At 40.4% G+C, this 12830-nt stretch overlaps 1 protein-coding gene across 2 annotated transcripts in view; it reads left to right on the plus strand.

Annotated features, from left to right (window-relative positions):
• The window catches only part of CYYR1 (cysteine and tyrosine rich 1), a 136683-nt gene that overhangs the window by 93134 nt on the left and 30719 nt on the right, over positions 1-12830 (plus strand). For both annotated transcript variants that reach the window (XM_002716774.6, XM_089330614.1), the window contains exon 3: positions 3526-3683. In XM_002716774.6, the coding sequence (XP_002716820.3) occupies positions 3526-3683 (158 nt within the window). The remainder of the gene's footprint in view (positions 1-3525; positions 3684-12830) is intronic.

Raw genomic sequence — 12830 nt, forward strand, 5'->3', positions numbered from 1 at the left:
ATTGGACCCCAACAAACGTTGGGCTCTTTTCTGGACTCATGCAATTCTTGAGAGTCAATATTCCCACCTTTGCTGTAAAAATATCAATATTCTCAGGCTGTTGCTCTTGCTGCCCCTGGGAGTATCATTCTATACACAGTGTATGCTCTTTGTTCTCTCTCCAGAATCTGAACATTTCTGACATAAGAGAAGTGCCTGGGCCCAAGGGATAGGAGTGAGAGATTACAGAACTTCCCTGGAATAGATATTCAGACAGCACTGAGAATGAGAACTTAGTCTTCTGGCAAATGCATCCACGAGCACAAGACTCGTGATTAGAAATTTGGGAGGGAGGGGCCAGCGCTGTGGCATAGCAAGCAAAGCCACCACCTGCAGTGCCAACATCCCATGTGGGCACCAGTTCGAGTCCCAGCTGTTCTGCTTCTGATCCAGCTCCCCGCTATGGCCTGGGAAAGCATGGCTCAAATCCTTAGGCCCCTGCACCTTCGTGGGAGACCCAGGGGAAGCTCCTGGCTTTGGATCGATGCAGCTCCGGCCTTTGCGGCCAATTGGGGAGTGAACCAGTGGATAGAAGACCTCTCTCTCTCTCTCTCTCTCTCTCTGCCTCTCTGTAAATCTGACTTTCAAGTAAACAAATAAAATTAAAACAAAAATAAATGGGAGGGAAACCAGAAAAGCACCAAGCTGACAGATTTATAAATGAGGAAACTGAAGCACGTGGAGCTTCAGCAACTTGTCCGAGGTTACCGGGCTCCAGTTGGAACATAGGTGGTCTGGCTTCAGAGACCATGCTTCCAGACCCCAAAGATTTGTTTCTTGTGACTTCCGTATGTCAGCTGCCACACATAAACCTGAAAGCCAGTGGGCACTGCAGAGGGAGAGACTGGATCAGTGAGGTGAAAGCATGAGGCTTTTGTGAAAGTTCCTATTTCTAACAATAAAACTCCCAGATCCAGGAAACTGGCAGTGAGGCTTACGCACCTCAAGAATGAAAATGCCGGCGCGGTGGCTCACTAGGCTAATCCTCTGCCTGTGGCGCCGGCACACCGGGTTCTAATCCCGGTCGGGGCGCCAGATTCTGTCCCGATTGCCCCTCTTCCAGGCCAGCTCTCTGCTGTGGTCCAGGAGTGCAGTGGAGGATGGCCCAAGTGCTTGGGCCCTGCACCCACATGGGAGACCAGGAGAAGCACCTGGCTCCTGGCTTTGGATCAGTGCGGTGCGCCGGCCGCCGGCCGCAGCGGCCATTGGAGGGTGAACCAATGGCAAAGGAAGACCTTTCTCTCTGTCTCTCTCTCTCACTGTCCACTCTGCCTGTCGAAAAAAAAAAATGAAAATGGAGAGCCTTGTAGTGGAGGCAAAGGAAAAGCCATATGGGGACTGACTTCAAGCATCCTCTTCTGTGGAATTAACCTCTCAAGGTGTACCCTTGCACACTCATCTCCCAAGCACTTATTTAAATCCAAATTTTTGAAGTCCCTTGGTTCATCACAGAATTAGAAATCAAGTAAAAATGCAACCTTTTCAGGCACACAAAGAATCAAAAACTCCAGTTCCCCTTGAACTCATCTGTAAGAAACCATTAGGAATGTGCTTCAGCAAACAAGGCAGTCTATCCAGAAATGTTAAGGATGGGCTCTGGCAATCCAGCGGAGTTAGTGGGCCCCAAGAGGATGAGCTCCATGAGGAACAGGACTGAACTGATGAAATATTTTTACCGTGCTGGAGTATGAAACAGTGACTTTTAATTGTGTGAAAGATTTCTAAGAATTATGATAGGATGGAGATTAGCAATGAATATATGATAATTTGTTACGTAAGTTTTAAGAGTAAAGGAGGGTAACAGCTATCATCATTGTTGAGCTAATACAAATATTGATGACTGATTTAACCAAGGCCAAAGCTTATCTGAGAGGTTACAGTCTCAAATACCATTAAATAAGCAAATAGATAATATGTAAAAATTTAGAAAGGGATGTAATAATATTGAGCAGTAAGGGTAAAACAAACTGGAGAAAACAGTTGAAAAACTTGAACACACAAATTGGAAGGTGAAAATTTCTTGATTCTCCCATATTCACAAAATAACCATTACTTGTACATTATAACTTTGATACAGAAAGTCAGAGTTTTACCCTCATTAGTGCTTTTTCATTCATAACATTAACTCTGTATCATGAGCGTTTCACCCTAGTTCATGTTGTTCTCCCCATCTTTCTTGATCATTTCATGAATAATTCTATGGGGTTTTTGTTGTTGTTGTTGTTGTTTATCTCTATCAGTCGCCCTTTGTGGACATTAGGGTATTTCTCCTATTTTGCTATTGGCAGCAACACATGGGTGAACATTCTCGTTATGTTGTTGGTGTCCATGTGTGCTGTATTTCTTAATGGAAGCATTGCTCCAAATGATCCCGTCTGTTCAAAATTTTCCTTTTGAGAAAAATTTCCTCATTAGTTTTTAAAATAGTGCTCAAATATGGATACCATCAAATCATGTTACCCATCAATAATTATAATACTGGCTGCTCCATGCAGTATGTTTTTTCTATTTATGGTTATGCTGTGTTAACTGAACCTTTGTAGAGAAAAATACTAATATGAATAGAAATAAAGGTTTTGCTTACCTTCTTCCTAATTGAGTGAGAATACTTGTTAGTCATGACTGTACTCTGGATAATACAACAATGCACTTGGTTTCGTTGTCTTTATTTTTTAAGAAAAAAATTCTCGGAGCTTTACTAAGGAATAGATGTTAAATTTTATTTAATGTTTTGTCATTTGTTGAGTTGTTTTTGTTAAACACATATGCTCTATGCCCAATAAAGCTGTTTACACTCACAGCAGAATGGCTTTTTAATTATTAGTTTAGACATCATATCTGGAGAATTCTTCTATATATAAATACGTGAGTTTTTGAAACCAGAATCTGAGCGAAGCATTGGATAACTGTGCTGGAAGAGGAATATCTAAAGGTTTACAACTGTCTATTGAAATCCAGGAGATTCGCTTGACCGATTCAGGGAATGCTGTTGATTGTTAAATTTCATCCTTAACAACGTTTGTAAAGAAGCCCTTGTCTTACAGTGACGAAGCTGTGTTTGAAACACTCAAGAATCATTATGAGACTTTGATTAACTAAATGTGCTTTGAGACAGACATTTGACCAAGTGGTTCAGATGCTTCTTGGTGCACCCACATCCAGTATTGGAATGCCTGGCTCCAGCTCATGATCTCAGTTTCCTACTAATGGGCACCCTGGGAGGGACCAGGTGATGGCTCAAGCACTTGAGTACCCACATGGCAAACCTGGATTGAATTCATGGCTTCTGGCTTTGGCCTGGCTCAGTCTGACTATTGCGGACATTTGTGGAGGGAACCAATGGATAGTAGGTCCTTCTCTCTCTCTCTCTCTCTCTCTCTCCCATTTTCTGTGTCTCTTTGCATCTCAAATAATTTTTAAGATAAGCTAGAGGTCTAAAATGTATAAGAAAATAATCATAACTGTACTTCTGCTTCTCCTTTCTAGAGGCACTGCAATTGCCGGCATCGTGTTTGGGATCGTATTTATCATGGGGGTTATTGCCGGAATTGCCATTTGCATCTGCATGTGCATGAAGAACAACCGAGGTCCCCGGGTGGGTGTCATCAGGACCACTCACATCAACACCATCTCCTCCTATCCTGGTAAGCAGATGTTTCCTCCTGAGGGAGGTGTCAGGTTGGTTAGGTATATGCTACTCCTTAAGGAGAGAAAGAAACATTAGCTGTTCTCTCTTAAATAATCTGTGGTTTTCTAGGATATTTCTAAATGCATGTAGGCTGAAGCTGTAGCTTTGAATAGATTTCTTAGACACAGGTAATAAAATCCATCTCATATTTGCAGACATATTTTCCATAGTTGTCTCATTGACTAAAGTTGCCATTCTACCAGAGTTAAGACAAATAGATAATTCACACCCACTGTCTCTGTCAGTGAGTTCTGACTAGTAATTACAGAGAAAGTGTAAGTTATATGTCTCAATAAACTGACATCAGATTCAGTAGGTATATATGCCTTCAGAAAAAGTATTGAAGAATGTTTTTATATGCTTTTATTTTGCAAAGAAAATAGTTTTATAACAAAGTTCTCCACAAAGAACAGAGATAATATATGAATAATTTTACAAGTATTTGTTGACAATATGCTAGAATTTTCACATATAAATATATTCTGTACATGTGATTTCATAAAACAGTTCATTTTGCATTGCATGTCTTCAGTAGGGCTTTCTAAGTCAATCTGTGCATGTATAATTTAACATAAAATGCAGACAATTTCTTTTTTTTAACTTTTATTTAATGAATATAAATTTCCAAAGTATAGCTTATGGATTACAATGGCTTCCCCTCCCATAACTTCCCTCCCACCCACAACCCTCCCCTTTCCCGCTCCTTCTCCCATTCCATTCACATCAAGATTCATTTTCAATTATCTTTATATACAGAAGATCAGTTTAGCATATACTAAGTAAAGATTTCAACAGTTTGCACCCATATAGAAACACAAAGTGAAAAATACTGTTTGAGTACTAGTTATAGCATTAGATCTCAATGTACAGCACATTAAGGATAGAGATCCTACATGAGGAGTAAGTGCACAGTGACTCCTGTTGTTGACTTAACAAATTGACACTCTTATTTATGGCATCAGTAATCACCCTAGGCTCTAGTCATGAGTTTCCAAGGCTATGGAAGCCCCCTGAGTTCACCGACTCTGATCATATTTAGACAAGGCCATGGTCAAAGTGGAAGTTCTCTCCTCCCTTCAGAGAAAGGTACCTCCTTCTTTGATGACCTGTCTGACATAAAATGCAGACAATTTCTAAAATTTACACACCCTCAGGAAAGTAATTTCCTGTATATACATACTCATGTCCCCTCTTCCAGTTCCTATGGAAGAACAGGGTGCTTTCTCCATGCAATCTGCCCTGTGTATCAGTCCCCTCATTCTTCCCTTCTTGTTAGCCTTTTCTTTATCATCTTCAGCTTCAGGGATCATATTTCAGATGAATGAAAGAATGATCCTGTCTCTTGCTCCTCTTGGTGGTTCTTCCTCTTCTCCAATCTCTTCATGTTGGAGGACTTTGGGGTGCAGTCTTGTGTCTCCTAGCTTATTGTGTTGTTTCCCTTGGCCTTAAAGGGTTGTATCTTTTATATGCTAAAGGCAACCAAAGTAATCTATCTCTATTCCAAACCTCTTCTGTGAATTTTATATTTATTTTATCCAAGTGCCTGTTGGATATTATATTTCCATGTATACTAAATATGCCAAATTTAGCATGACTAAAGCTATTCTTCTGATCTTCCTCAAAACCTTGTTCTACCTGTGGCCTTCACCATTTCCAATGATGAGTTCTCTAGTCTTGAAGCTGCTCAGACCAAAGACCTTAGAGTCATCCTTGATTCCTCTCTTTCCCCCAAACTTCCATGCAACCTACCCAGAAAACTGGGCTCAACTGGCAAAATGTATACAGTGCCTAACGACTGCTCACAAAGAGAAGTAGCCACTGTCACCTCCCTGGTGGAAGTAACATGATGAGGTCTCATCGCCCATATTGTTAGAACATGCTCACTGGCTTCTTGGTTACCATCCTTGGACCCCAGAACCTATTCTTAACCCTCAAAGGTAAACATTAGATCACTCCTATACTCACACTCTTCTGAAGGCTCCTATTTTCCCCAGAGGCAGAACTAAAGCCATAGGCTACTCATTCTATTCAAAGTGAAATACAAATTCTTCACGGGGCCTTCAAGGCTCTTACATGAATTGAATCCTTGTTGTGTTTCTCTGGCCTCCTTTCCTTTTCCTCTCCTTCTCCTTGCCACTCTGACCCCACCACTCTTTTTCCTTGCTCTTCAATGAGCAAACAAATCACACTGGCATCTTAGAGCTTTACCTGGGGTACTGACTCCCTGACTTCCTTCAACTCTTTGATCAAAGGTCACTTCCTGAATGATACATGCCCTGAACTCTCATTTTAAGATTGCGGGGCAAGGCATTTGTCCTAGCAGTTAAGACACCAGTTGAATGACACGCATAATCCAAATTTGAGGGCCTGGGTTTGACCGTCAGCTATAGCTCCTGACTTCAGTTTCCTGCTAATGCAGACCCTGGGAGGCAGCAATGATGGCTCAAGGGGTTGAGTCCCCTGCCACTCATGTGAGAGACCTGGATTGAACTGGTTCCCAGCTTCAGCCTGGTACAGGCCTAGTTAATAAGGGCACTTGGGGAATGAACCACTGGGTGACAATTCACTCTCTCTCATGCCTGCACACACACACGCCTTCTCTCTCTCTCTCTCCCTTTCAGATAAATAAACAAAACATGTCAGGTGATATTCTAGTTTTAAAAAAAAAGGCAGTATGTCCCTTACCTGCAGCACCCCAATTTTTCTTATGCTACTCTCTGTCCCAGAGTACTTTTAGTCTTCTTGGTTAACATATGACTTACCTAATCATTATGCCTATTGTTCACCTCCTCCTTCTGGAATATTAATTTCCCAATCAGAAATCTGTGTTATTTTTGTTGTCACTCTATCTAAAGGATGTAAGACTGGGCCTGCCATGTTGAGAGCCTTTTGCAACATGTTGAATGAATGACAAACACAGTTCATGACAAGCCCTGATTTAGTCATATATCAATAACTAGGGAAGTGGTCTCAAATTCCACCCTGGAATATGGAGCCTTTACTCATTACAAAAGCAATTTGCAATTTCCGGTCTTCCTAACATGCCAAGAATAATGTTAGTATGAAGACGTTGGGACTAGGATATCAGATAAAACTATTTTTCATTCTTCACATCTCCCCATTTTTTCCTGGGTCATCCCATACCCAAGAGAAGAATAGAGGAAAATCAAATAACGATTTTAATTGGAGAAAATTAATTAGAGAGAAAGCAGGGAACAGTGCTCCACAGATAACATTCTGGATACATAGTTGCTTGATCAAAAAACTTTAATTAAAATTAAAATTTAAAATATTTTATAAACATTCATAAAACTAAAATATTTTATTAGATTTTTGAAATATTTTATGAAATATTTTATACTTCTGTAAGTTCAAACTTTGAATAAAATTTAAATGTGAGGTCATGTGTTTTTTGGGGGTTGAGGTTTTTATTTCAGGCATAGAAACATGTTTCCATAACTTTATAATGGCTTTATACTGACAGATATAACAGCAGCATGTTATATTTGCAGTAAGTGCATTGTTTTGGGAGCTAAATAATGCAAGAAACATAATGAACCTTATGGCGGAAATGTTTCTGCGCAAAAAGACTAATTCTTCAAAAACGTAATATGCTTGATTACTTTTCATTTCCTTCCCAAAGTCACTAATTAAGCTTTTACCTAAAGGATCAAGAAACAGCACATAATAGTATTGAATAACTTTCAAAATCTTTCATCTGTGGAAATACAAAAGACCTTTACCCACATTAATTAACCCTGTAATAATTGATATAACAACCCACCGTATTGAGTTGTGTGGTCCAACAGCCCAGAGACCAGAAAAATGAGAGCATCATTTCATAAAATGAAAGTGCTCAGGGTGAACGTGTTCAGTGGAGAACCCTACAGTGAACATAATTATTCTGCATCAAGGAGAAGAAAATGCCACACCTGGCCATTTGCTGACAATGACCTTCCAAAACTAAGTTTTTCATTTCTGCGTGGTTGGATAGAACAGGTGTCCTCTTTAGTTGAAATTATTTTTAGAAATGATCACTGTGAATATAAGGATTATCTGTCAGATTTTACATTTTCTCTACTTTCTTGAACTTCATTGTAAACAAAGGAAAGTTATCATGTTAACCCTTTTTTTAAAGGTATATTTAGATGATACACATCTGAATAAAAACTGCACAGTAAAACCATAATAAAAGGTTTATCAAAGATATAAAAACCAAATGCCAGCAAAACGAAAGCAGATTTCAATGCCATCAAGGAAATTGATATCTGAAGTATATCTTGAGTCCTCTGGAGCTGATAGATGGTTGATGATAGGTAGGTGTTGGGGAGGGAGTGAGAGAGGAGAAAGGAAGTAGGGAGAAGGAAGGTTAGGGCTTTTCCTAACAGAAAAATGCCAAGGAATGAATGTAGAAGGGAGTTGTGGAATTGGAAAAAATTATCATTTTAAGCAATCGTAAGAAAAGATTTCAGACGAAAACCATCAGCAGACTCTAAATTCAGCAGAGACTGTTGTCAAATAGTAGGATATTAGCAGATCTTGAAGTGCTTACCAGATTCCTTACCACTTGGAAGGTGGAAAATAGTAGCTGCAGGACAGGGAGCCAAACAACATCTTGCCCAGGTAATGGAAGAACAACACCAAAGAATGACAGAGGGGCTTCATGCACCTTGGTTTGTGTTACTCCGAAGATGATACCACTGAGTGTATGTAGTACTCTGAGAGTTCACAGTCTGAATCTTAACATGAAAAAACATCTGACAGACCCAAGTTGAGTAATACTGTTATTAACTTAACAAATGTTGACCCTGGGGACAGGCATCGTGACATAGTTGGTCAAGCCACCATTTGGGATACCTACAACATGTATCAAAATACTGGTTTGAGTCTGGTGTCCTCCACTTCTGATCTGGCTTCCCTCGGATGCTTCCTGGAAGGCAACAGATGCTGACTCAACTGCTTGGGTCCCTGCCACCCACAAAGGAGACCTAGATAGAGCTCTGGCTTCCCAGCTTCCATCTGGTCTAGCTCCGGCTGTTGAAATTTGAGGAGTGCACCAGTGAATATGTTTCTCTCTCTCTCTCTCACTCTCACTCTCTCTGGCTTCCTGTCTCTGTGTTTTTCGGCTCTCAAATGAATAAAATTAATAAAGGCTTTTGGCTTGAAGATACAACTCCTACTGGAAGTGAAAAAGCAGCTGTTATGACTGTGGTGAAGTCTTCACCCAGGTAACCATTTTAATGTGAATCAATGAATTCAAACATGAAGTGAGAAAGCCTTCTTGGATGGCATAGAAAATATACTTACAGACTTAATACCGCAGACAAAATTTATGAATGCATTATATTATAAAGTAGAACTACAAGTGCCAAACTCATGAAGAGCTTTGCTATAAAATGAGCAAAAAATATTGGGATGCATATGAGCTCAAGATTTTTTTCCAGTGGAGAAATCCAAATTGTGGTGTCTTGTATTTCATTGGTAAAGATGGGAAAGATAGAGAAGGAGACTGATGAAGGCAGAAGATAGATGGGATTATTGAAAATCGGTATCATTGAATGTAAGGAAGAAAGAGATCCTATACACAAACAGAGGCTCCAGCCTTCAATGGAATCAGAAACCATTCATCAGTTATATCAGAGACAGGATGTAAGTCAGCATAGAGGTAGTAACATGCAGATTGGATGTTCCATGTATGGGGACAGTTTTCTGCTGTGCTGTTTTTCCCAGTGAAACAAGAAACAACTTCTCTGCTGAGAATGAGGAGTGTCGCGTCCCTCGACCAGCAAGGAAGACGCAACCCGAACTCTTCTTCAAGCAGTTTATTCAGGAACCTTGAACAAGCTTCTTCTTCCGCCTCCTTCCCTCTCCCATCCCTCTTATAGCCATCAGCACACCAATCAAAAGCAGCCAAGTGGCAAGGATTGATAGGTACAGCAATGCGGAAGCCGGAAGGGAGCTCAGCCATCTCCTTATTAGGAGTTGTTTGTTTCTCGCCAGTCCTTCCGGGAGAAAGGAGCCGGCGCCATCTTTAGGGCGCCGTGCAATGGCTCCCCACAGTTCCCCCTTTTTGTTTTAGAACCAGGCATCTAAGGATTACAGGAGAAGGTAGGGGTCTGTCCCCCACTGCCAGGCATCCACCTGGAACAGCATCCTTTTCGCGGGGGTGGGATCTGGGATGCCAACCCACATGCAGACAGACTTGCCTTCCAGAGAACGTAATGGCTCGTTCTCTCTGCAGTGCTTTGCCTCGCACCCTGCACCCATGCCTAGCATTCAAGGAAGGCCAGCCATGCTTGCGGCGATTGTCCAGCCCCAAGGGCATAAAAGGCTTGAGCTATCATGGCCAATTCCCGCCGATGAGCTGTCCTCATCCTGCACAAACACCACAGGCAAAATAACAGAACAAGTAACAGCAACCCCGTCAAAGCTCCAAGTCCCACCCACTCCTTCAGGTTGGAGACGGCTGTGCGGATCCAGGATGACAATCCAGATGCGAAGGAGACATCCACACATGTGGAGTTGATGGTGACCACGGCAAGGCACAGTTGCTTCAAGGTGTAGTCAAATTCTGCGGACCAATTCTGCAAGAGCATCTGAGACAACTGTTTAGAGTAATTTGCTGCCTGAGTCATGTTATCGTACTGAACAGAGGTCACACACAACCCTGAAAATTTCCACTCACATCCTAGCTGAGCAAGCTGCCAGAGAGTATCCACCTGCTCCTGTACCAAATCCACATGCTGATTAACAATCATCAAGCCTCCCTTTATATGTACATTTAAGGATGTCTGAGTATCCAAAGCAGCAGCCACGGAGGCCGTTAAATTATTCAGGGTATTAGCAGTTTGAACTGTCCCTGTGAGCGCTATAGCAGCTGTTGTAGCGCCCACAGCTGCAATGGAAATGGCGGTTATAACGGCTGCAGTAACGATCCCAATCAGCAATGTTATAATGAAGATAGAGAGGCTGCTTTGTGACATTGTCTGTTTGCCACACCAGTCGCTCAGGTAACCATCGAGAATATAGAAACATGTCCACGTCCCCATATTAAAACAGGGTCAGGTCCATACCATTGAGCAGTTAGAGGGTCTTTCCACTTCACATAGACTTGTTGTCTTTTGGTTTCAGGATGCCAGTGACGATGAGCTGCAGATTTCCCTTGATTATCCAGTATTAGAAAATTTAAAATGAAAAGAGCATGTGATAGCCATTTTTGTGGGGAATATGCCATGGTCCCGTATTCCCCCTTTTTTATTTTTTGTAAATAATTTTTTAATGTGGCATGTGCTCGTTCCACAATACCTTGTCCCTGGGGATTATAAGGAATCCCGGTGATGAGAGATGTGGAAGTTAGTACAGAAGTGCTTAAAAGAGTTGAAAGTATACGCTGGGCCATTATTAGTTTTTATCTGTATAGGGGTTCCTAGAACAGCAAAGGCCTGAAGGCAATGAGAGATGTTTGGCAGCCTCGCCGCATTGCGGGGTGGCAAAAACAAAACCTAAACATGTATCTAAAGAAACATGTATGTATTTTAGTTTACCAAATTCAGAAAAATGGGTAACATCCATCTGCCAAAGCTTAAGGTTTGGACATTGAGGTGATGCAAATCATGACCATGGGATGCTTCTTAGACTTTGTCAGTCCCTCTTTAAAGGATCTGGCTTCTGAGCCAGAGACTGGAGCAGCTAGAAAGAAACACGTTTATAACTGAAGTTTAGCATCATTTTACATCTTGGCACCACTTTTAATCTAAACAGCCCGATTGGTTATTATCTCTGCAAGATGAGAGATATATCTTTTGACATCTCCAGGGGCCCTCTGGAGATACCAAAAGTCCAGAGAATTTAGAACTTTGATTTTCAGAAAGTCTGTTAAAGGTGCCAAGAGAACCCAGAGTATCTGGTCAAAACAGAATTCCTTAACATTTAGTCAGGGCGATTTCAACACTTTTAGACCAGATCTGATCATAATAATATCCAACATAACCCTTCAAGACTTAATACTTTTTATCAATCACAACCTAACAGACAGTAGAGTACACATTTACTTGGCAGAACATGAATTTCTAGGTAAACCAGAAATACAAAAACCCTGAACATAAGAGTCAGCACATGAAATTATCACATAACTCAGAACTATTTAACAGAGTTAAAAAGAGCTTACACGACCTAACTTTAGAAATGGCAGAGTAACTGATTAAGCAGACACTGTTAAAAAGAGACGTTACAGTTTTTGCAACAACAGATTTTAAGATTTACAATTGAGACCATTTCCAGATAATTAATAACATTAGTACACATTTTAAAAAAATCCCATTGTTATAACAGAAGATCAGACTTCAACTTTAGGTTGGTGTAATTTTGGCATTAACATTTAACTTATAGAAAACTCTGTAAACAATGTTTTAAAATTGTAAACTTTTTACAACTTTTCATGACTTGCTCACACCTTCTGAAACTTTACACCTGTAGTTACTTTTACAGTCTTGAATTATGATGTATGGACAACCTATGAGAATACATGCTGGCAAACTTAAAAGTCTCTCTTATCAAATTTAAGATGTTAAAAGTACACATAATACATTTTCCATATTTTACTTAGCACCGATGCCTGGATAACTTAAAACACTGAGCTATTAATGAATACCACACCATTATCTGAATTAAAAGTCAAAATTACATTTCCATGCTTTTAAGTAACATAAGGATAACACCACTTGGGCAGCAACAGTCACTAGTGCATATTTACAACTTTGAAAAGATCTTCATCCTTAAGAGAAACAAGTTTAAAGCATATCAAAGACATGTAAATGTAAAACTGAGCAAGTGAACCAAAGGGCGTTTGCATTAACCCAACTTTCTGAACCAATCTGTATTGGCTTACTTGAGTTAACAACATAAAGGCTTGTATACACAGAATTTACTCTCATTTTTATAAGACTACTTTAGCTGAAAAGCAAAAACATGAATACAACATAGATTTGACCTCATTTACTACATTTTAATACACTTTGTATAATTTGAATTGACTCAAACAGCTGTTACTTTAACAAATTTAGAGTCCCATCCTTTGAGAGTTCCAGGGATCCGACTGGAAGCC

This window comes from Oryctolagus cuniculus, chromosome 4 (genome assembly GCF_051225735.1).
Source record: "Oryctolagus cuniculus isolate XC-2025 breed Fujian yellow rabbit chromosome 4, ASM5122573v1, whole genome shotgun sequence".
In the NCBI taxonomy this organism is placed as follows: Eukaryota; Metazoa; Chordata; class Mammalia; order Lagomorpha; family Leporidae; genus Oryctolagus; species Oryctolagus cuniculus.